We start from the raw sequence: 25,350 nt of genomic DNA, 5'->3' as shown, positions 1-25,350 counted from the left end.
TGTTCAGCAGGAACATGTCCAAACCCACCCCGGTGAGGTGTACCCCATCCTCCAGGTGGTATCCTGGAGCCCTAAAGTTTATAAAGCTGTGCCTCACGAAACCCCATCCATTGGCCTTACACACTTTGGCCATGGTGATATTAAGTTTTCTTCTGGATTTCTCCACTGCCCCCAGGTCTACCGCCCCCGCCAGGCTCTCCGCACTATGATCTCTGAGAAGATTTTCTCTGCGGGACGGATTATGCGTGCCAAAGCTGTTAGGCTTTTTTGCATGTCCTCTAGTAGCGCTCGCCTTCCTAATGTTGCTAAGCCATTCCCTCCCAGGTGGACCACTACCGCGTCTAGCCTGCCACTTTGTTTCAATGTTTCCCACGCTGCGGGTAGCAGCTGGTCCCATTTCATTCCCGGGCGCCCCCATCGTTCCATGTTGGTGTTCTGCAGCTATATTCCGCCAAAATCGCGTTTGGTCGCCGCCCACTTCTGCACCCGTGTCACGTAGGAGTGTCCCATGATCCACACCTTCTTTCGCAGATCTCCGGGACCTGGATGGGATGGGAGAAATCGGACTCAGTATGCTGTTGGGCGAATGTAGCACCTAAATGCTCTGGATGCCCAGCGCCCTATTTCCTTGATCAGGCCATCCTCCAAGCCTAGCCCCGCTGCTGTCGTGGCCGCCCCTATCCTGAAAGAGTGGGAGCCATATACCCGCGCGGGGAGACCCATCGTCTCCAGGGTTTTTCTCATTATGGCTATGAATTGGAAGCGGCTGAGGAATGACCCATCCCTGTCCCTGAAAAGTGGCACCTGGCTTGGGGCCCTGTGCCCTAGGTGGTCTTTTAATAGGCACACCGGGCAGCAATTTGCATCCTTGATGCAGTGTATCCTGGTCAACTTTCCCTGTCCTGCCTTATCTGTCTTGGACCGCCGGAGCCGCACGTCCATGTGTCCGTCGCCTATGTCTACATCCTTTCTGCGGATGCAGGCTGCTCCTGGGTCCTTAACCGATGGGGCTACCAGCTCGATGACTCTGCACGCCCCAAAAAATGCCATCGCGAACGCTGCGTGAAAAAGCGCTCTCTCCTGCCTAGAGGAGCACACTTCTGCCAGTGCCCCCAGCATCCCTTGCAGCACTTTAAAGTGTATGGGTCACCTCGCGTCTTTCTTCGGCTGCTGTAACCTGCCCCATCCTTTCATTGCCATTCTGCATTTGAACCCCCTGGTTGGGTCGGCCTGATCCTCCAATTTTGAGTAGTATGCTACTGCGTTTAGGTGTGCCTGGGCCCAGGTTTTTGTCTTCCCTAATACAAACGCCCACTCAATGAAATCCATGACCTACCCCTGAGAGGCCCACTGGTTTCCCTCCAGCCCTGTCCTGGCCCTGAAAGTGTCCCAGCACTTACTGTACCGTGTGCTCGTTTTAGGGGCCAGTGCATTGTTCAGCAATGTCTTCAAACCCGGTCCACCCAGGCCCACGCTTGTTCCGTCATGGGGGTCATCCTTTTGTCTGCTGTCGGGGCGAGTGCTCTGAATTTCACCCACTGAAAACGAGAAATGGCATCCGCGACTGAGTTGTCTACTACTCACTAACTTGGTCCCCCCCGATTGGGTGGGGCTCTCTTTGTTCCCGGGGGCCAATCCTGGCCTCCGCCTGCCTAGCTGGTATGCTAATGGGGGCGGGGGAGGAAACCCCGCCTCCAGAGGGCGTTCTGCCCGGGCCCTCATTTGGTCCAGCTTTGCCTCCCTGGCCATGGCCTCAACGTGTTATTTGGTTTTTACTACTCATACAAAATCACTTTGCATACCAAATTTAAAACATACATTTCTTTTTCAATACAGCCTCTTTATAGCAGATTATTCAGATTCTTTTTTTTTTTTTTTTTTTTTTTAAACCTTTATTTTCAAAAGTCAGGACACAGCTATTCAGCCGACAACCCGGAGGTTCGGCAGCATCGATATATAGAAACAGAGATGCGTCCCCAGTACTGTGAAAGGAGAAGTGCAAAGGTTCAATTTTAAGTAAACACAACAACACACAACAAACCCCAGCAAGGCAAGAACACTGAAAGCCCATGGTGAAGCCCCCCAGGGGAGGCCGGACCCCACTCATCTACCAGTTACAGTACAGTGTAAAGAGGAAGAAGGGGGACAGCAGAGGCCAAAAAAGTCCATAAACCATACTGAGCTGGAAAGAAGGTTAGGAGGAAAGCTGTTCCTCGGGAGGATCCAGATCCGGGGCAAGACATATTCCCCCCCTGTATTGATTCCACCGCCCCCAGATGGCGTGCCACTTCCGGGGGCGGCCTCTAGCGCAATAGACCGTCTTCTCCCTTAACATACTCCAGTCCATATTTTCTTTCCACACGGTCAATGTGGGGGGCCCCGCGGAGCCCCACAATCGCGCGATATCTCTCTTAGCGACCATGTTACCCAGAGTCACCCATTGGGTCTGTGCCTCATCGTGGTCAGTGGGCCCCCAGACATTCAGGAGGCAACACCGCGCTTCCGGCTGCATAGCAATGCCCGTCACCTCCCCCATCACTGCATGGACTCTCCTCCAGAATTCCGTAATGACACCACATTCCCAAATGATATGCAGGAAAGTACCCACCATACCACATCCCCTCCTGCATAGGCCGTCCTCCGAGAATCCCATGTGAACCAGCCTTGGCCCCGTCACATACACTCGATGCAGTATTTTAAGCTGCACCAGCCTCAGACGCGACGGGATCGCGACCTCCTTAGGAGAGGAAACAGCCGACTGCCAATCCTCATCATCCAACTCGAGGCCATCCCTAGTCCACTGGTCCCTCAGCCCCAGAAGCATGTCCGCCCGAACATTGATCAGTTTCTTATAGATGAGCGAGATCGTGCTCTCGGGCATATGGCCATCAAGGACCCGGTCCTCCAAAGGAGAGGACTCAGGCACCTTCTCACCTTCTACGAGGACTGATCGGAGGGCGTGACGCACCTGAATATATCGGAAATACTCGGAGGGCCCCAGCTCATACTCCGTCTGCAACTCTTCAAAGGACTTCACCTTCCCCTTATTCAGCACATCTCCCACCCTGGAGATGCCGATCAGGTCCCATTCATCAAACCCTTTTGTGTGCCAAAGCCTTCCCAGTCTCTCCGATTCAAACAGCGGGGTAGCGAGGGTGAGCCTATCCTTCCAGCCCAGCGAGTCAGTTGCCATCTGCCACACACGCACTGCCACACCAGTGGGCCCCGTGAGGGACGAGTCTAGGGACCGCGAGTACAACGCCCTGTAGTAGTTACCACCACGCAGCAACCACCTGTCCATGGCATACCCAGGGCTGAGAGCAGGGCCATAAAACCCATGATTAATCGCGCTCAGCTGGGTGGCCCAATAGTACCGTCGGATGTCTGGGAGCGCAATGCCCCCGTCGTACCATGGAAGCGTCAGCTTTGCAATAGCTATTCGCGGCCGCCCATCCCAAAGCAACGTTCGTTGGAGGCCTTCGACCTCCCGAAAGTATTTGGCCGGAACCCAGTCCAAGGTATTCTGCAGTGCGTAGAGGAAGCGGGGAAGAGACATCATTTTAAACAGGGCCGCACGCCCAACGAGGGAGAGCGGCAGCCTCCGCCAGCTTTCAACATCCCGCCTCAGGCGTGCCAGGGGGGGGAGCAGGTTCTTCTCATATCGCACAGCAGAGTCCATGGAGATAAAAATCCCCAAATACACGAAGCCCCGCTGAGCGACCTGTATCGAACATGTTCTAGGGATCGGTGGAGCCTCGCCACTAAGAACATACAAATACGATTTACTCCAGTTGATAACAAGACCCGAGTTCCTACCAAAAGATGTGAGTACGTCACAGACCACTATAAGTGATTTCTTGGGTGAGGCAAGATACAGCAGGATACCATCGGCATAGAGCGAAATACGGTCCTCGTGTTCAGGCGACCATCTAAGGCCCCGTATATCCGGGTGCCAACGTATCCACGCAGCCAGCGGCTCTAGGGCGAGGGCGAACAACAAAGGCGACAGGGGACAACCCTGCCGAGTACCCCTCCCAAGCTGAAACGGAGTCGACGCCCGACCATTCACCACCACACTCGCAAGTGGCCCCTCATACAGCAACCTCACCCAGCTCACAAAACCGTGGCCAAAGCCGAACTTGGTCAGCACGGCCCACAAATATGCCCATTCCACCGTGTCAAAGGCCATCGTGGCGTCAAGAGACGCCACAATAGCTGGTTCACGCAGCGTGCCCGCCCTGGCGATTACACCATGAAGGCGCCGAAGATTTAACGCTGTGTTTCGGTGCGGGATGAAGCCGGATTGATCCGGGTGGACCAAGTCACCGAGTACCCTAATCAATCGGGTCGCCAGGATTTTAGCCAGAATTTTCGGCTCTGCGTTAAGAAGTGAGATAGGCCTATATGAGGCGCACTTATCTCGGGGTTTGCCCTCTTTGTGTATAACCACTATCGTCGCCAGTCGCTGGTCCAACGGGAGGGTCCCACTCCCCCGCGCCTCCACAAACATGGCGCGCAGGTGAGGGGTGACCCTATCCGGAAACAGCTTGTACAGGTCGACCGGCAAGCCGTTCGGTCCCGAGGCCTTGCCCGAGTTTAACGCGCGGATAGCCCCCGCCACCTCGTCAACCGTTATGTCACCATCTAGATCGTCCCTATCTATATCGGAGAGACAGGGCAACTCGATATCACGGAGGAGGTCACACGAGTCCTCGGGCGGCCTATCCGACACTGAGGCATAAACCCTACAGAAATAGTCCGAGAAACACTTTACAGTACTCTCAGGTTCCACAATCGCCTCTCCCCTCTCTCCCGTCAACTCTGGCACAACTCTATTGACCCGTTCTTTTTTGTCCAGCCAAGCCAGGAGTTTCCCTGCCTTGTCACCAACATCATACAAACGGCCCTGCTGTTCCCTACTGAGGGTCTTAGCGGCGTTCGTCACCAGGTCCTTATACTCAGCTTGCTTCAAGCAAAGCTCATGCAGTGAGGACTCTGTAACCTCCTCCTCCAGCACTCCCTCCAGAGCCGCGATCTCCTCCTCAACCTGCAGAACCTCGCCATCTCTCCGCCGCTTGGCAGCTACTACTAGGGAGAGGGCTTCCCCTCGGAGCACGGTCTTAAATGCTTCCCACAGCGACACTGCCGAGTCCACGGATCCCTGATTGTCCTTGAAAATTTTTTCTACTTTCTTTACCAGCGCGCTGCGCATCTTGGGGTCTCGGAAATACCACGGGTTGATAGGGGCCACCCTTCCTCCTCCCTCCCGACCTAGATCCAGCCGGATCCACACTGGCGAATGGTCAGATATACCACGCGCCATGTGCCTCGCCTCGGAGACCAATGAGGCATGCGCAGCCAGAGTGAGTAGGTAATCAATCCTGGAAAGACTACCATGTGCCCCGGAGTGGAACGTGTATTGGCTCTGTGTGGGGTGCCGGAGCCTCCAGCAGTCTATCAGGCCAAGCGTGTCTAGGAAGTCTGGAAGCCACTTCTGAGCCCCCCCTGTGTCTCTGGGCGGGTATCTATCCAGCAGGCCGGAGCCAACAGCGTTGAAATCACCTCCCACCACAAGCATACCCCCCGGGAGATCTAGCAGGGCCCTACCCAGATCTGTGAACGTGGAGGCCTGCAGGGCCGGCGGGACATAAACCGAAACTAAAACCAAAGTTCTTCCTTCCCACCGCCCCGCCACCGCCACAAACCTCCCCCTATCATCAACAATGGTGGAGTCCACCTCAAATGGTAGCGAGGCTCTGACTAGGATGCCCACACCCCTGGACCCAGAGGAGAATCCCGAATGTGCTATAAATTTATAACCCTTCCTATTCAGAGCGTAGCACGTATTACCTATAAGATGCGTCTCCTGCAGCAGGGCAACATCCGGCATTGAGCGTTTCAAGAATTGCAAAACAATCCCACGCTTAATGCGATCCCCCAAACCATTAACATTCCAGCTTATAACACTTAAACCCCTACCCCCCATCCTCAAACGTAAAGAGGCCCACCCCACACCCGAAGAGCCTCCATGGAACAGTCCTGGAAAGAATCACCATGCCTTGCAGAAATACACCCCCCAACAACAACCCCAAAATCCCAGAAACCCCCCCACCCTGCACCCCTGCTGCAGCTTACAAAGCCCCCCCAACTTGCAGTGTGCCTGTCGCCCTACAAAACCCAAAATCTACAAAAAGTACCCTAAGGGAGGAAAAGAGCACCCCTCGTCCTCCCGCAGCCCTCCGCATTGACTGCACTCTATTCAAGTCTTCAAATATAGCCAAATCGAGTCAGACCGGCTCCGAAAAATCAGCCCTGCCCATCCCGGCCACTGTCCCCATCCTCGACAATGTCCTCCCCCGTCCGTCGCCGGGGCAAAGCGTCCAGCCATTCATCGGCCATAACAGGAGAGTCAAAGAAGAATGTCCGATCTTCGTGCACCACACGTAGTCTGGCAGGGAAGAGCATGGCATACTTCAGATCCCTCTCCCGGAGCCGCCTCTTCACCCCCCAGAAAGCCCTGTCTCTGCCTCTGCACCTGCTGGGTGAAGTCCGGATAGAAATTCACCGACGCGTTCTGGAAGGGGACCGGGCCCGTCACCCTCGATGCTTGCAGGATAGCGTCCCGATCTCGAAAATGAAAGAGCCGAGCGACGATCGGCCTCGGTGGGGCACCCACCTTGGGCCTCCCACCCGGCACTCTATGGGCCCTTTCAACCGCAAAGAACTTTCCAAGACCCTTAGGCTGCAGATGATTAAGCACCAAGTCCTCGACAAGCAGGTCAACCGAAGCCTCATCCGAGGACTCCGGGACCCCGATGACGCGCACGTTGTTGCGCCTGGCCCGGCTCTCAAAGTCCTCCAGCCGGCGGGCGGCGAGATCACTCTCGGTCCTCAGCTTACGGACCTCGATCTGCAGTTCCGTGACATCATCGGTGAGGCCCGTGGTCTTGAGGTCCAGGGTCCTAACCCGTTCATTCGTTTTGCCCAAGTCCGCACGAATCAGGTTAACATCCACCAAGATGGCATCCACCTTATGCGCCAGGGCATCAAACTGTCTCCCAATCGAAGTCTGCATCCCTTCGAGCGCGCCCATGACATCCTGTAGTGAGAGCTCTGGGGCCAAAGGCGAGGCCGCCTTCTGGGTATCCGGCGACTGGCCCGACCCACTCGGTGATCCCTTCTGCAGAGCATAGCGGTCCATACTATTGACTTGGGTATAGGCTCCCCGCCTGGTAGACTTAGCCTTCAGCCGATCCACCTCTGCTTTGCCCGACATGGTTGATACCAAGCAGGTCGGTTCAGATAAGACGGGTCCCTCTCAATGAAAGGAATCAGGAGTGATCAGTTCTGCAGTGGGCCACCAGAGTAGCCTGCAGAGCGTCCATAGGTAATAAAGCCACCAAGAGCTCTCCAGGGGCAGGGCTGACAAAGGGAGAGAAAGCGAAAGTGAAAGGACAGGGACCTCCGTCCGACAGTTCACACCTCGCCTGGCCGTTGTTGTTCAACTAGAAGTCGGGCATCCTGCCAACTCTAGCCCCTGGCATCCCTCGGAGATAGGCCGCTTTCTTCCGCCAGGCATAAGTCCGGTTCCCGGTGGGCGATCCGACCGCGGGTAGCATCAATCGCCTCCCTGGCAGGTCATCCACACGATGCCATGCATACCGACAGGATTAGAGACAGGATAGTCGACGGAGGGCGCGAGGGTCTCGGGAGCTCAGAGCTCACGCGGCCATCTTGGTCAAGCGCTAGGCTCCTCCCCCGATTATTCAGATTCTTACACGTTTACGGACATTATTGATCCATGATTGGAACATAGATGAATGCTTTGAATCTGTACATTTCCAGATTACATTGTATAAAGCTATGTTATGCATGTCAGTCCTAGAGTTACAATAATAGAATATCACAAATTCAAAGCATTCACCTATGTTCCAGATCACGGATCAATGTCCGTAAATGTGTAAATGGTGGGGAAATTAAGTCGCGTTGATGTCATGTGCAGCGTTGCTGAATGCCTATTAACTTGATCATAATATTAAATGTGTGCAGTGAGTTTAACTTTCAATGCACATATGTGCATGTAGGCATGTTGTTATAAAGTTTATCATGATTCGCTTAGGGGAAATATTTTTGAATAACGAGAAACTGGAGCAGTGCATGAAAAAAGTCCCATTGACAAAAGTATATTCCAGAAGATGCGAAGTCCAGTGGGAGAGATGTGTTGATTGGAGGGGGCTCTTCAGGCCACCAGCTGGTGTCAACAAGCATATACCTGCAGGCCATTGATAACTGGATTAATCAGAATGTGTTTATGTTCAATCCAGATTAAGCCAAGATTCTAGTAGTGGCGCCCAAGGGTAGGAACCAAAGAGCCCCCAAAGGCGATCTAGGGCCAGATGTACGGTCAGTTTTTTGCGTGCGCAAACGGGTTTTTACGACCAGTTTGCGCACGCAAAAACCTACATGGCCATGTACAAAAACTATTTTGCAAGTGGCCAAAAATTGCGGCTTGCAAAATAGTGTTTTGCGACTCGCTATTAGGTTCCCTCCCTAATAGCGACTCTCAAGCCATGTATGAATTGGTCGCAAAACACTTGCAATTTACCGCCCTCTTACAGAGGGTGATAATAGAGTCGCAAATGAGAAGGGGTCCCCAGGGGACCACTTCCCTTTTCTGACTGGCTCTAAAATTATTTTTTAAGGGCAGGCAGTGCTCCCAGGGACTACTACCTGACCTTAAAAAAAGAAACGAAAACGTTTAAAAAAAGAATTCTTAAATGCATCCCGTTTTCCTTTAAGGAAAACGGGCTGCATTAAAAAAAAAATGCTTTATTCCTAAGCAGTCCCAGACATGGAGGTCAGCTGAGCCCTGCAGACCACCATCCTTGGGAGGGCTGGCATTCCCAATTGGGTTGCAAATTGCGAGTGGGTGATTAATATTCATGAGCCTCGCATTTTGCGACCCCATTGGGAATCGCAATCAGTGTCTCTGACACTGTTGTACATTCCAAATTGCGACACGCAATTGAACGCAAATTGCGACTCGCAATTTGGAATGGTTGTACATCTGGCCCATAGTGTGTGGTGGGACAGAGAATAGTGGGACCGATCGTGGTGGCCCCCTGTTGGTGTGCACTCAGGTGAATCCTTGTCTTTTCTCTGTGTGACCTGCAGGCCTTTGTTATGTCCCACTCCTGTTACCCATTAGTGCGGCTCATTGGCATCCACCAGAAGGTCAGCGTTCTAGTTTCCTTGGTGCGCTCATGAATCAATTATTCCAATATGGCTGATTTGGGACTCCCACAGTATCTAATGTTGGAGATGCAGAGGCTCCAGAGTGCAGCACAACTCCTTCCGAGTGGACTCGAACATTGCGAGCAGACCACGCCAGCTATGCGTGTTCTCACTGGCTTCATACAGCAATTCATAAACAGTATAAGCCCTGACATAGAACCAGGGCCAGTGAAAATATGTGGCTACGGAGGACCAAAAAATTCATTAGGTTTTATTAAATTATGCAGAAAAGGAGAGCAAACTGCACTGTGAGGAATGGTTAATTACGATGCATATTATTAAATGTAAGGAAAAATATTCAGCTCATTCCATGGCTTTGTTATCCAGGTACTTAAACATTTTAATGCACATTAATTCAAAGGAGATCCCCGAGCTGAGCGAATCCTATACACAAGGCTATTCATCTATAATTAATGATTTTGAATTACACAGAATCACAGAAACACCTCTTTATTAGTAATATAATTTCTACTTCCTAGCATAAAACAGTTTGTGTAAATGATATACAAAGCTACTCTCTGCTGAAAACAAGCATGCATGCACAAGCTTCTTATAATAAAAGGTTTGCATCTTTTATTCTGAGCAGTTGTGTTGAAAATATGTCTTGATTGTTGGCCTAACGCTGTGTTCATTCATAAAAGCACTAGAAGCGCCTCTTTCTTTTTTGACACAGGCATCCAGAAAAGTATTGTACATTACACATTTCTTATACATGTGTCTCACTCAGCCGCGGCCAGTGCAGCTAAGAGCGGTGGGGCCGGGTGGGGGGGAATTCAACAGATGACCACAAGGGAAAATTAATTAAATACTTAATTTTCCCACGTCATCTGTTGAAATCCCTCCCCCACCCCACCCGGCCCCATCGCTCACCAGTGGTGGACCTGCGCGGGCTGCAGCTGGTCTCACTAGGAAGCGCCCAAAGGATCAAGACATTAGACCTTAAAAAGAGATGAAAATAGTTTGTGATTCTTTTAAGCCTGCTCTGAGTGTCTCCTTGAAATAACTGCTACTTTGAGAGCACTGTGAAAAAACAGCTAATTTGATAACTCTGCAAAATAAATTCATCTCTCAGAACAGAGCCTGTGTTGTCAACAAATTTGCAAGAATAGGTAACACATTATTTTCATGAGGAAGATTAATTCCTTCTTTTCATCCAGTTTTAAATACATTTAAGTATGTATGGTTTTTCAGGCACATGCATCAACCATTTTTTGCGAGCGCAAACGATGCGATTCGCAAAAATCATCCATTTGCGCCCGCAAAAAGGGCATTTGCGATGCATCAAGGTTCAAGGCACTCGCAATTTGAGAATTTGCAATTATTTGCGATTTCTCAAATTCCAATTGCATTTAAGGAATCGCAATTTGCGATTCCTTAAATGCAATGCAAGAACAACTTTGGAATAGCGATTTCGCTAAAAGGGGGCGCAAATTACCATGAAGTTGAACTTGACGGTAATTTGCAAAAACTTTGAAAAATGCACTTTAGTGCATTTTTCAAAGTTTCATGTTGCGCACACATATGCCCCCTTGGGGCATGTGTGTGCGCAACATGAAACTTTGTAAAATGCACTAAAGTGCCCTTGGGGCATGTGTGTGTGCAACATGGGTGCACATCACTGTTTCAGGGGCGCAACAGGCTGTCATTTTGACACACTTGCACCCTTGAAGTTGCATGCGCAATTTGCGAGTACCTGTAGGCCCATAGGAATGAATGGGGAGCCATTCCTTAATTGCGACTCGCAAGGAATTTGTAGGAATCGCTATTTTCTCAGCGATTCCTACATGCATAGGCATTTGCGCTTCCTTATTAGCGAATCCTTATTTTTCACTATTTAGGAATCACAAATGGCATGTTTGATGCATGTGCCTGTTTGTTTCCTATTGTCAGCATACATTGATCCATTAATGAAATGCTCTATTGGATTGTGACAGGTTCACTGCTTTACTGTACTTAATTTTATATTTGACTTCGAGTCTTTCCATCTTAGTTTAATATACACAGATCTAACTCAAACCTGTAGCACAAACGTAAATAAAGTTCTTAAAAGCGCTCAGAAATCTCAGTTATATCAATGTAGCTCATCCTACATAGTTTCACAGACAGCAATAATAACTTTGGGTTGTAGCCTGTAATTTCGAATAGGGAATATAGTGATGCCTTATTATCGTGGCCGAAGTGTTGAGGTCCAAAATACCAAGAGGTAAGTGCACACAGAAAAGTATAGATATACTATTCTTAATGCCATATCTACATACCTTAAAGATACATATCATACCCTTAATGCTCATAGTGACAAACTCGGGGACCTCCCTGAATATAGCCACCTAGAAAACAAAATCCTTTTGGGTTCCCTGGATAAGGGTGGGATTTCCCAGATTTACAAATCCCTTGTGATACACTCAACCACCTCTTTGCTCCACGTGAAAGATAAGTGGGAGGAAGGGTAGGGCCCCTAGATGAAGCGGACTGGCAGGACGCCAGCATGATTAATCCGTACGTTAGCTATCCCTGCCAGACCACGCTACATCCAATCGAAATATCTCCATCAGGCGTATAGGACCCCTCTCCACCTGTGGAGGGCGGAGCTGACGGACTCCCTGTCATGTCACAGGTGTAACAACTCCTCAGGGGACTTCTTTCATATGGTGTGGCAGTGCCCCGTGATTCAAGGCTTGAGGTCCACCGTCCTAAACGTGTTATTTGCTGTGGTGGATATGAACATTGATGCTGACCCGAAGTTGGCTCTGCTTGGGATCTTAGATGAGATGGGTGACCCTAAGGAGGACAGGACCTTGGTGCGTCTGGCCATGCTCCTTGCTAAGCGCAGCATTGCTCACAACTAGATTTTACTGGTGGCTCTCTCCATGGACACATGGATTAAGGGAATGGAATGGTGTGGTAAACTGGAGGAAACATTTTATGAAGCTAGAGGATGCCCTCTTACATATGATAAATTTGGAAGAAATGGTGGGACTATCATGGACTGACGTTCTAAAAACCAACTGTATTGACTTTGGTCCGGATGGTGAGGTACCTTTGTATGACTTGCTTCAACTGTATTTGTTAGTAACGATGCGATTGCTTTGGTTATTCTCACCGTACAAGGCAAATGGTTTCTTGATAACCTATAAAAAATCAATAACATTTTTCTACAAAAAAAAGATACATATTATTATGGTCTATATATTTGGAGTTAGGTATAAAAATCTGTAATACTTACCTGTTAATATTTTTGTCCTCAATATTTTGGCTATAATATTAAGTGCAGCAAAGTTCACTAATTGATAATCAGGACCCACTGCCAGCCGCGGCCCATGCAGGTGAGAGCGGTGGGGCCAGGTTGGGGGGGGGGGGGTTCAACAGATGATGATGAGGGAAAATGTATTATTTATTTAATTTTTCTTTGTCATCATCTGTCGAAATCCCCCCCCCCACCCGGCCCCACCGCTCTTACCTGCACGGGCCGCGGCTGCCCACAGCAGTGGTATATGCTAGACATGACATTGAATGATCTGCCACTAATGTGGTGATCTGCACAAAATGTAATTAGAAAGAACAGTGACATTGAAATTGTGGAATCTAGACTATGAGCCAAAGCTTTCTTCCAGTGGCTTTGCAAGAGATGATCAACAGTGGGTGGATGTGAACCCCTAACTCCTGACAAGGGTTTTTTCTGTTTTCCGGTATTCTGTATGAACTATGTAGTAGTGCGGCAGCCATCTGCATTTTCACTTTGACTTCTGCAACTGTGTATATGTTTGGGGTTTACTCACCTACCTTTCATGCTTGATGTCTTTACGTTTCAGAGAAGCGGTCCATCATCCATTTGGTTCCTGCCTCGCTCTCTTCCAACGGTAAGTCCTGCTTTAAAGGCTAGCACAGGTTACTAACTCTGTCACTACAGAGCCATGGCAGATGTGTACTATGACAATATCTATAGCATAACCTTAACATATCTCTATTTCACAACAGTTACTTAGCCTGGCATCTCCCTCTCCCGGTTACTGACTGCCATTGCTCGTCTCCCCCCACCCCCCAATACAGATTGCTGAGTCTCTCTTTGCATGTCTACCTGTTAGAGGCACAACACTGTATTTGTATAAACTGTTTGAAATAAACTCCACAGACAGCCCTGTCTAAAGAAATTAGATATGGGGTCTGTGGGTCCCTACAGAACACTGTAGAGTGTATAGATTGCTGTGGGCCACCAGAGATCATGAAGACCATTGCAGAGCACAGTAGACCATTGTTGACTATTAAAAGGTACTGTAAATTGCTGTGAATCATAATATGCACTCAAAAACACACTCATCAGAGATCATTTTAGACAATTGTATTCCTTTGTAGATCTTTGTAGACTATCGGAAATCATGATAGATTATTTTACATCATTATACCGCCGTAGACTATCGGAGATCATCATAGATCATTTGAGACCATCCTGGTTCAATGTAGATCTTCAAAGACTTTGTACATAATCACAGATCACTGTAAACCATTATAAACCATTTCAGACAATCGTAGAAATTTGTAAGCCATTGTAGATAATTTTAGGTCACTGTGGTACATTTTTGGGCATATTATAGACACTAATAGACTGTTATAGATCATCTTAGGTAATGTTGTGGTTTAAAGCTTTTTTATTCACGTTTAAATAGCAAACATACCAAGAAAAGAGCGTCACATCGCTCTGCATATGAACATGGTTTGGTTATCTCGTTCGGGAACAGTAAACATTCCCCGTAACATACCCACCTCCCACTCCCACCCTCCCCAGTACTTGGTATAGAAAGAAGACAAACAAGTCATGTGAACAACACAAGGAATTCGACTTTAAGTGGTCAAGTGTCATCATTGCCAGGTAGGGAGGAGGTATCCATCAACCTGAGAGTGCGCAGATATTTGGGTCAGGTGAGCTCCAGGAATTCTGTAGACAGAAGCATGAGAAATGGGCATCATATCTGACTAAAGGATGCCCTCGTAGCGGAAAGAGATGAAGCGATACTCTCCATCCCTGATATGTACCATAATCTGTGAAGCCAACCCTGACATGTCGGTATGTGTCTAGAATCTCAATGAGTGAGGATGTTCTGAAATGCTGCCCCCCAGTGCTAATCCCACTTGCCTCCCTCTATGGGATTTGAGCAGGTAGGTTAGGGGGTTAGACAAGCCCAAAACAGTGTATGCGGGGAACCTGGGTATTTGTGTGTCTAAGTGTGAGTCTATATCATCCAGACTTTTAGTCCAATATTCTGTTAGTGGGGGGCAGTCCCACAACAAGTGGAGCAAAGTGCCCAGGGAGCCACAGCCCCTCCAGCAGTCTACGCTTCGCTCCGGGTTGCCTCTGTGGAGGCGAACTGGGGTAAGATACCAGTAAGAGGCTATCTGGGTAGCGGTCTCTATACTAGCAGTGTCGCGGGCTGTGGACCAACATTCTTGATTGGACAATGCGTAACATCACAAATGGTGTTTGTTCTAGAATCACAGTGATTTGTCACTAAAGTGAATTGGGCTTGTTCCACATTATGTCTTGTAATACATCAATTACATTCTTTAAAGCAATCTGAATAGTAACTTGAAAAATCTGAATCAGCAAAAATTCAATTTTTGCATCCTACACGTCTCTACTAAACTTGTCGAATCCAGACAAGCTTCATTAATAAATATGATTCAAAAGTGCTGGACATTTTCCACACATATACTAGATTAAAGGTTTTTGAATACTTGGATTCCCCTTTCTTAACCATATTGGGTCTTTGGCGTTAACAAAATCTCATACTTGCAAAATATAACCCTTCCCTTCAGAAGATATTTCGATTTTGAATTGTGTTTTTCAATATCCTCTCTCACCATCTTCTACATAGTCTCTTAGAAAGAAGTTTTCAAAGACCCCGAGAGCCATTCTGAATTCAACTTTGTACGAGGATTCCTCCCCTTCAGTAGTACAAACGGTGTAAAACCTGTGGCACTGTGTAAGGGTTGCAATGATATGACCAAACCAGATTAGAGATATGTTTTTGAACATTAAATCCACACCTAAGTTCAAGCTGAACACCCTCCTCCGCAACCCTATTAGATATTTCAACAAGACCATTCATGTTGTGAGCATATAGTGCAGTGCGTTTGTGAATAATACTGAAAAGGACAACAAATGGATTCAGCTTCTGCGTGGTAAATTGAACTCCATAATCAGATACAATAGAGGCAGGTATAACCTCTCTATGAAAACAATCTTCTAAAAACTCAGTGACTGAATCAGTATTGGGATTGTTCAGCCATTTTAGTTCAACTAACTTAGAACAGGTAGTCATTTATAGTGATGGCATAAGCTGTACCACAAGACCAACCCTCATAAAGACACAACAAATCTATAACCAGCTCTTACCAGGAAGCATAAGGAAATTCATACTTATGTTGGAAGCATTTCCGAGGCGTTATCCGTATTGGCACAATGTGTGCAGTTTTGCACAAATAAGCTAATTTGTTCATCCATGAAGGACTACCAGTATATGGGGCTCACTTTTGTTTGTAGCACTCTCCCCAATGGGACCATAATGTGCCAAGGCTATGATTTGGGACCGAAAGTCTGTGGCAGAAATAAAGTAATTTCTTTACATAAGCAAATCCGCTTCAGGACAGATGTCCTGATTCTTCTTCCACATTACTTGTAATTTAGAGTCCATTTGTTTCACCTGGTCAGCCATCAAGAACAAAGTATTTTGCCTTTTTAAGCAAAGAGTCTTGGTGAGCAGTCTTTGGCCAAAGTTATTCACTGACAAAGGAACTAACTTCAATGATCAGTGAATGAGGCGAATGCAACAATGACCTCTGCCTGCCTTGATGTGAGTGAAAACCAAGCGAAAACCAAAGGAAATGATGGACGGAGTGTTGAACATTGCAAGCACTCACCCCCAGTCAACTAATCTGGGTTTGATCCATCACCGTTCTTTAGCCCACTCTGCCACCCCAGTGCAGACATGGCCATATGCAAATCAGTCTGACCCTGTGCCTCATGGGAACAGTCCAGCCCGAACTGCCAAGCCATGCCTTCCCTGGACCGGAAACAAGCTTCCTAGGACCGGTTTCTGGCATTTCAGCCGTCTTCAGCCAGGCTTGCTTGAATCCAGTGGCAAAGATGGATTAAACCCAGATCAGTTGACTGGGGGTGAGTGCTTGCATTGTTCAACACTCCGTCCATCATTTCCTTTGGTGTGTGAGTGAAAACCACTCCTGCTCCAACTGCACTAGCATCCATCATGACAATGCACTAAGACAAATGCGAAGAAGGGCTTAAAGGAGCTGCATTTAAAACAACTTCTTTTCTTTTAAAATGCATTATCTTGTTCTGTTAACTAAAGACATTTTGACCCTGAATCCTTTTTTTTTTTAACAAAGCTCTTAACAAAGCTGCCAGCAAGGAAAAATAATCAACGAATCGTGAATAACACTTGCACAAATCCATATAAGACCTGTGCTCTTCAGTTAGCTTGAACACTTCTCTAATAGCTTTAATTAAATCTGCCTTTGGAAGAAAAAAACCTTTTTCTGAGATCTTGTGCCCCATGTATTCCACGTCACTGGGAAAAATAATTCTAACTGGATATTACGGCAGTGTCTTACAAAATTCCTAACATATTGTCCAAATTCAGAGTATGTTCTGAATCAGCATACACCAGGATTCAGCCCAAATACTGTGGTGGCAGAGGCCAAGCCATCCGGCAATCTAGTATATCTGAAAGCCCTGTGGGGTATAATGAAGGACACATATTGGCCATCATTGCAACATATACCTTTCCAGCAATATGTCTGTCCCAAAACCTAATGTTGGTAATAAAATAACTCAACATATGAAATTACTTCTGCCATACACATAAACTTTGATGTAATGTGGCTGAATATGTTTTCTTTCCAACACTGATTGAAACATTTATCAGAAATATGGTGAAAGGAGACCCTGAGTGAACCATCAATTTGAACTTCCTCATTGTCTATCATATGGTGCATTTAGGTGGCTTGAAATATTCTTCACCAATACCTAAAACGACACAGCCAGGCATACCCACAACAGTAGAACCATTCTGATCAGGCACTCATTAGAATCGTTCTGATCAGACATTGATTGACTGGAAACCAAATTCACACTCTCATCTTGCACATATTCTATAAACCTTAAAACGATGTTTCTTTTTGAGTCTTCTTGGCTACCACTGTCCTGTACCAAAGAAATTATTAGAGGTTTAACAGTTTTTAAACATACATTGGCAAAATGGCCAGTTTTGCCACACTTGAAACACTCTTTTCTCAATGTGGGAGATGACTTAAAAGAGGCTGGGTGACTTTTAGAACCACAACGTGTACAGTTACCTTTAAAGATATTGTTACAAAGGGTGTCTGTTGACCCTTTTCTCTGCTTTGTCGTGGATGATCATATCAGAAATGTATTTTCCAGACACTGCGCCACCGCTTTATGTTAGACTCCACAATTTGAGTCCTAAAAGATGAAATTGAGAGCTCCACACTCTTGACAGTGTCTATGGTCTCTGTCAGATTTCAATTTCTAAGAAGTTGCTCCTGGGTCTTCTTGATGGAACATCTAATGATCCCTAATGTATGTATCCCAAACCACAGCTCGCAGTTAAGCCTCTGAAGCTTGTGACATATGAATCAATGGGTTCATTGACTAGTTGTTGCCAGGTGTAAAGCATTCATCTCTCCTCTACTATGTGTGGCTTCTTGCTAAAATGAACCTTTCATCTGTCCAGTGCTTCTTTAAAGCAGTTGTAATCCATGGCTTCCCCCTCCGGAGCTTGTAGTAACAGTAGCAAATGTACAAAAACTCTGCTTCTCCCTCCATGCTTAATAGGTTCAGCAATAACGCCTTCCTGTCCTGATCAAAAGAATCCCCATCAATTTGTGGGCATATCATTTTAAACAGCCGAAGTCCTTTCCGACTTCATGCTTTTTTGACAAGTCTCGCTCATAAAGAAATTATACCACAATGCATGGCAAAAAGTGCTTACTTCCGGTGAAAACCAGACAATAGCGGAGGAAGAACATAGACAGCAAAAGGCGCACCACAATTTCAAAGTAGATCAAAATCAGTCCATATACATTCAATTTTTCTTTTTCAAAAAGATCTTCTTTATTTTTCATATGTTAAAATGACATTTACGAGCAGCCAGCTGCTCTGGCTGCTCGTAAATGTCATTTTAACATATGAAAAATAAAGAAGATCTTTTTGAAAAAGAAAAATTGAATGTATATGGACTGATTTTGATCTACTTTGAAATTGTGGTGCGCCTTTTGCTGTCTATGTTCCTATCTTGCCCCAGAGGTTGGGGAGGTATTGTGTTAGCGGGTACCAGTCGAGAGCGCACACAGAGGGTGTAATTGAATTTATCACCTATTAACACAAAGGGGAACACACAAATCCGGTGCTGTCCAAGAGGGTTACCGCTAGCTCCGTTTCTTCTAAATAGCGGAGGAAGACTTGTACAGTAGAAAAGATAGACACCAATACTGTCTAATAATATTAGCAGGTTATACAAATTAAAGAGTGAATGTCAACAGTTTCAAAATGAAACAATACTATCAAAGGCCAAGAAAAACCAACTCAATTTCCTTTACCTCCAAGATAATTGTCAGAGGGAGGCTCCTGTACCTCACAAACAACACCACCAGATTTGTAATACTGAAGATGGTTGTCACGTTGTTTATAGGAGGACCTCCTAACAAAGCGGTGCCTGTCACTGGATAGCAAAGGCAGTCATCAGTGCCATCAGTGTTTGCACTCCAACACACACTAACTCCAACACCAGGTAGCTCTTCACACGCCAACGTGTAGGCAGTGTTAACAAATGGTCTCAGTTCCAATTTGGCAAAATGGCTGCCACTTTGCCCCAACAGCATGATGACATGGGCATTTGTCTCTATGGCTGATTGGGGTTTCAGCTGGATGGACTGGTAGGACTTTTCTTACAATGGGCAAAAGAGAATGCTGCCTGTGCTTGCAGCTGCAAGTTGGCCTCACACTTTACAGACACAAGGCTTGCTGAAATGCAAGATGCATTGCATTGTGGCCCCGAAATGCATTGGGATTTAACCCTTTGATTTAATCCTGTGACCCAAATACGATGTCACCAACATTGAAATGTATAAGTGGAGTGAATTAATAATACAACGATTACACTGAGGAAACAGTTTGAATTTACTACTGTGTCAATAAAACAGTCGTAATTGAACAGTTACACTTGACTACGTGTCTTTAAAGTTTGAAGCTATCAGAGGAGTGCTAATTGGGATATACCTTCCAGTGGGAAGGCACATTGTTTATAGTATACGTTACATACCTTTGATCAGGGGAGAGGATCCCACAGCACCCTAAGAATATTATGAGACAGTAAGCTGACTATCGAGACCTAACAAGGAGTGCGACCGACATTCAATTTCAAAAGAAAATACTGCCTGTGCTTGCAGCAGCAAGTTGGCCTCACACTTTACTGACATAAGGCTTGCTGAAATGCAAGATGCATTCCATTGTGGCTGCAGAATTGGGCCACAATGAGTCAACAAACACATACAACTGCTGGGAATGCTATTTACGGAATACCCATCCCACTTAGGGTGAAAAGCGTTTCAACAAACAAATGATGGACGGAATGCTGACAATGCAGACATTCTCGGGCTGGACTGTTCCCATGAGGCACAGGGTCAAGACTGATTTGCATATGGCCATGTCTGAACTGGGGTGGCGTAGTGGGCAAAAGAACAATGGATTTCACCCAGATCTCTTGACTGGGGGAGAATGTCTGCATTGTCAGCATTCCGTCCATCATTTGTTTGTTGAAACGCTTTTCGCCCTAAGTGGGATGGGTATTCCCAGACGTGGGACCCGTGCTCACTACGCCACTGGAGTCAAGCTATCCTGGCTGATGACGGCTGATAGCCAGAAACCGGTCCTAGGATGCTTGATTCCGGTCCAGGGAAGACATGGCTTGGCAGTTCGGGCTGGACTGTTCCCATGAGGCACAGGGTCAAGACTGATTTGCATATGGCCATGTCTGAACTGGGGTGGCGTAGTGGGCAAAAGAACAATGGATTTAACCCAGATCTCTTGACTGGGGGAGAATGTCTGCATTGTCAGCATTCCGTCCATCATTTGTTTGTTGAAACGCTTTTCGCCCTAAGTGGGATGGGTATTCCCAGACGTGGGACCCGTGCTCACTACGCCACTGGAGTCAAGCTATCCTGGCTGATGACGGCTGATAGCCAGAAACCGGTCCTAGGATGCTTGATTCCGGTCCAGGGAAGACATGGCTTGGCAGTTCGGGCTGGACTGTTCCCATGAGGCACAGGGTCAAGACTGATTTGCATATGGCCATGTCTGAACTGGGGTGGCGTAGTGGGCAAAAGAACGATGGATTTAACCCAGATCTCTTGACTGGGGGAGAATGTCTGCATTGTCAGCATTCCGTCCATCATTTGTTTGTTGTATCCATTTTATAAAGCACAGTGAATCACACCCGAAGATTTATCTTGTCGCTCGGTCTCTTCATGTATTGCATCTACTCATTAAAATAACTAGCTTTTTTGCAATTTCTTAAATTGAGTAAAGTCCACACAGTTATGAAGATAACCAGGAAGTTAATTCCTTGCCCTCAGAGCCGTATAAGAAAAAGCCCCGCCATCGTATCTTGAGGCACGAATCCGAGGAATGCACAAAATTGACTTGTCGCTGGATCTCAATGTGCGAGCGAGACAGTAATGATGCAGTTTGTCCTTCAGATACTGAGAGGATCTGCCTGGTAGAGCTTTGTGGACGAGGCAGCATAACTTGAAAAAGATGCGCTTTCTGACTGGTAGCCAATAGAGGGACCTGAAGATGGGGGCTGACAGAGAGCCTGTTTGGAGGTTACAAACTAATTGGGTAGCGGTATTTTGCACAACTTGATGTTTCGTTAGATGAGGGTTGTTGGCTGCCATAAGCAAGCATTGCTGTAACCCAGGCGACTGATTATCAGTGCCTAGACCAGTGTTTTCTTGGCCGAGGCAGGAAGCCAGAAAACTTTTTCCTCTGGAGACGCATTGTAGAAAAACATATCCTTCTTGTCACGGCTACATGACTTTTCATGGTCAATTCATAGTCAATTTGTATTCCTAGATTTTTTGCTGACTGACTGGGGCACAGGGAGATTCCCAATTCTGCGGGCCACCAGTCAGAGGACCAGAGATGTTGCACTTTACCAAACGGCAAATCCTCAGTCTTTCTCATTACTCAGTTGAAGACTGTTCCTGGACAACCAGTCATGGCAATCCGAAACTTGATCAAACGAGGATCTGTCCATGTAGGGGGAGAGGATCCTCACTAACCAGAAGAGGAGAGTTAGTAAAGAGCAGGTGTAAAGTATGGCCGCCCGCAAAATGTGTGTGGCATGTAATACATTGGCCTAGGTTTAGTGATTCCTACTCTTCGAAAAGACCGGCAACCTCCAGTTTAAGGACCTCCTCATCATGGAATTAAAATCTCCCAACAAAAGGAAATTACTAGAAGAAAGTACATAGGGAGCGATACGTTCAATCAGAACATGGCTGACGTCTGTTTTAGACCCTAGAGGGTGATAGACTAGAGCGCCCTTCCAATGAGGACCTGTTTCTAGTTTAAGTTTAGATATACACAGATCCACCCAGTCATCCTTAATGACTCAATGATTTGAACCTTAATAGGTTTGCAAAATGTAATAGCAACCCTGGCAAGGTCTGGATTTCCTGTCCATTCTGACCGGTTGGTAGTTGTCAGGCAGAGCCAAAGGAATACAGGGCAAGGCGGAGGCAATTAACCAGGTTTCTGTGAAGAAACAGAAGTCAGGGGAAAGCGATGTCAGTAGGTCCCAGACTTCCGTCAGCATGCATCGTGAGAGTCTGGAATTTTGTGTGGGTCTGTGAGCATGAACAGGTGAATGGTTTGTGCGAGTAAGTGGGGTGATGTGTGCTATTGGTGCAGGAATGCTGGTTGTAGGGGGGTGGGGGTCATGAGAACTTGCAGAAGGTGCATGTGAACGCTCCTTCTGTTGTGTGGTGCGGCAGCCGTGCGGCAAGCGGCAGCCAGGGGTTGAGAGCATGGAGCAGGGTTGCAGTGGGTAGAGAGATGAACCAGGGTTCCTCACTATAGACGCAGTCCAGGAGCAGACAGGCTTCCCTTTGGAGCACCTTTGCCGTACCATCAGCGCATCCATGCTGCAGCCGCCATAGTTAAAGGTGTGAAACTCTCACCACAAAGTGACCGTAAGTGTCTTTAATCAGCAGCCCACACACTGAAGTGTGGAGAGGGAAACACTTTCTCATTTCCAAAGGTAAATTTTGAAAGGTCAAACCTGCTGAAATTTACTGGAAGATCTTTGTATAATAATGCACATTCCCTGACCCTACCAACCATCAGAGGTATGAAACTCATGGTCAGTAAGCGAGCCCTGTAAACCAGGAAGGATTCAGATAAGTGGGGGGAGGGAGCTTCTGTGCGACATTCGGCACACACCACCCATCACAATGGAACTGATAATGGTAACTACTAGGCTGGTCAGTCCTACAGGTACACCACATGTGCTTTAGTGCCTTGAAGCACCTGATTAGTAGATAGCACCAGCTTAGACTTCACAGCAACACACATGTCCATGATTTAGACAAAAACATGTGCAGCATCCTTTATTGGTGCTGCCCCTCTGTGGATCATCTGTGGTATATCCCACATAGCAGTATATCTTGAGGTTGGTGTCACAAACCCTTGTGTGATCTAAATGTCTCCATGCACACTTTGAGCCTTGCTAGATAACCAGCATGGAGTACACAAGTGATATAATTCCTAATGGTGGCATTTCTGCCTAGATGAGAAAGACCTGACAGAGCTGGAGTGGAAGCCCTTCCTTTCTCAAGGCAGCGCATTTGAAGTCAGGGGCAAAGCCATCACCCTGGATGAAGGTGGCCTCTATCTTGTGTACAGCCAGGTAAGTCCTAACCTACTGTGCCCCACAAGCTCTGTCAATGTACCCCAATTCTGGCCTGGTATTCTTTGTCTTGGGTGAGAGTATAGGTAGATCTGTCAGTGCAAGTCACTTCTCACCCCCAGGACACCTTGTTGCAATACCTGGACCCATAGAAACAACTCAGCCTCTGCACCTATTTCCTGACTCGTACCAAGCCTGCAATTTCAGAAATAAACTTCACTCACAGCTCTGCCAATGCGCCTCAGTCTTTTCCTGAAGTAGCACTAATATTCTAACAGAGGATCTATAAAAAAGTAGGGGCCAGATGTACGACCTTATTTGCAACTCGCACAATAGGAATAGCGAGTCGCTATTAGGAAGGGGCGTTCTGAGGGCGTCCCTTCCTAATAGCGAGTCCTCCAGGTATGCATGACTCTTTTGCGACCACAGTCACAGTTTACCACCCCTTCCCCTTTGGGAATGCAGGGAAAAATATTTTTTAAGGGCAGGTGGGCAGGGACCACTACCTGCCCTTAAAAAATGAAACGAAAACGTTACATTTTTTCTTTTTTAAATGCTTCCCGTTTTCCTTTAAGGAAAATGAGCTGCATTTAAAAGAAAAACTGCTTTATTTAAAAGCAGTCACAGACATGGTGGTCTGCTGACCCCAGCAGGCCACCATACCTGGGAGGGCCTGCCATTCCCAATGGACTCGCAAATTGTGAGCGGCTCATGAATATTGATGAGCCTCGCATTTTGCGACCCCATTGGGAATCGCTAACAGTGTCTCTGACACTATTGTACTTTGGATTTAGTGCCTCGCAATTTGTGATTCGCAATTTGTCGCAAGTTGCGAGGCGCTAAATCCAATGGTCGTACATCTGGCCCTAGGTTATTTATTAGGATCAGTGTGGGCTGCGGCGGTCGCCTCCGAATGGGAATAGTGGGACGGGGGGGATGGATAAAATTAACTTACCTTCCCTTCGCCGCAGCCACCACTGCATGCCTCTCCTCCATCCTCTTCTTCTGCACTGGCAGCACCGAAAGCAGACTCTCACAGCCAATTGCGACGCTGCATGAGCAGCGTCGTGATTGGTCTGAGCAGCCTGTGTGGTCGCTCAAAGTGGTACAAAAGGGGGTGGTGATGGAGGGAGCATCAGAACCAATCAAACACTCACACCCAGTCAACAGATCTGGGTTTGATCCATCACCATTCTTTAGCCCACTCTGCCACCCCAGTTCAGACATGGCCATATGCAAATCAGTCTGACCCTGTGCCTCATGGGAACAGTCCAGCCCGAACTGCGAAGCCATGCCTTTCCTGGACCGGAAACAAGCTTCCTAGGACCGGTTTCTGGCATTTCAGCCGTCTTCAGCCAGGCTTGCTTGAATCCAGTGGCAAAGTGAGCAAGGGACTCACGTCTGAGCATACCCTGCCAACTTATGGCGAACAAAGTGGTACAAAAGGGGGTGGTGATGGAGGGAGCATCAGAACCAATCAAACACTCACACCCAGTCAACAGATCTGGGTTTGATCCATCACCATTCTTTAGTCCACTCTGCCACCCCAGTTCAGACATGGCCATATGCAAATCAGTCTGACCCTGTGCCTCATGGGAACAGTCCAGCCCGAACTGCGAAGCCATGCCTTTCCTGGACCGGAAACAAGCTTCCTAGGACCGGTTTCTGGCATTTCAGCCGTCTTCAGCCAGGCTTGCTTGAATCCAGTGGCAAAGTGAGCAAGGGACTCACGTCTGAGCATACCCTGCCAACTTATGGCGAACAAAGTGGTACAAAAGGGGGTGGTGATGGAGGGAGCATCAGAACCAATCAAACACTCACACCCAGTCAACAGATCTGGGTTTGATCCATCACCATTCTTTAGCCCACTCTGCCACCCCAGTTCAGACATGGCCATATGCAAATCAGTCTGACCCTGTGCCTCATGGGAACAGTCCAGCCCGAACTGCGAAGCCATGCCTTTCCTGGACCGGAAACAAGCTTCCTAGGACCGGTTTCTGGCATTTCAGCCGTCTTCAGCCAGGCTTGCTTGAATCCAGTGGCAAAGTGAGCAAGG

At 47.5% G+C, this 25,350-nt stretch overlaps 1 protein-coding gene across 2 annotated transcripts in view; it reads left to right on the top strand.

Moving 5' to 3' along the window:
• TNFSF13 (TNF superfamily member 13) overlaps positions 1–25,350 on the top strand; it is a 166,026-nt gene that overhangs the window by 122,776 nt on the left and 17,900 nt on the right. For both annotated transcript variants that reach the window (XM_085637825.1, XM_085637826.1), the window contains exons 3-4: positions 13,104–13,151; positions 23,176–23,294. In XM_085637825.1, the coding sequence (XP_085493951.1) occupies positions 13,104–13,151; positions 23,176–23,294 (167 nt within the window). The remainder of the gene's footprint in view (positions 1–13,103; positions 13,152–23,175; positions 23,295–25,350) is intronic.

This window comes from Triturus cristatus, chromosome 12, assembly GCF_964204655.1.
Source record: "Triturus cristatus chromosome 12, aTriCri1.1, whole genome shotgun sequence".
Classification (NCBI taxonomy): Eukaryota; Metazoa; Chordata; class Amphibia; order Caudata; family Salamandridae; genus Triturus; species Triturus cristatus.
This window is presented reverse-complemented; position numbering and strand designations above follow the sequence as displayed.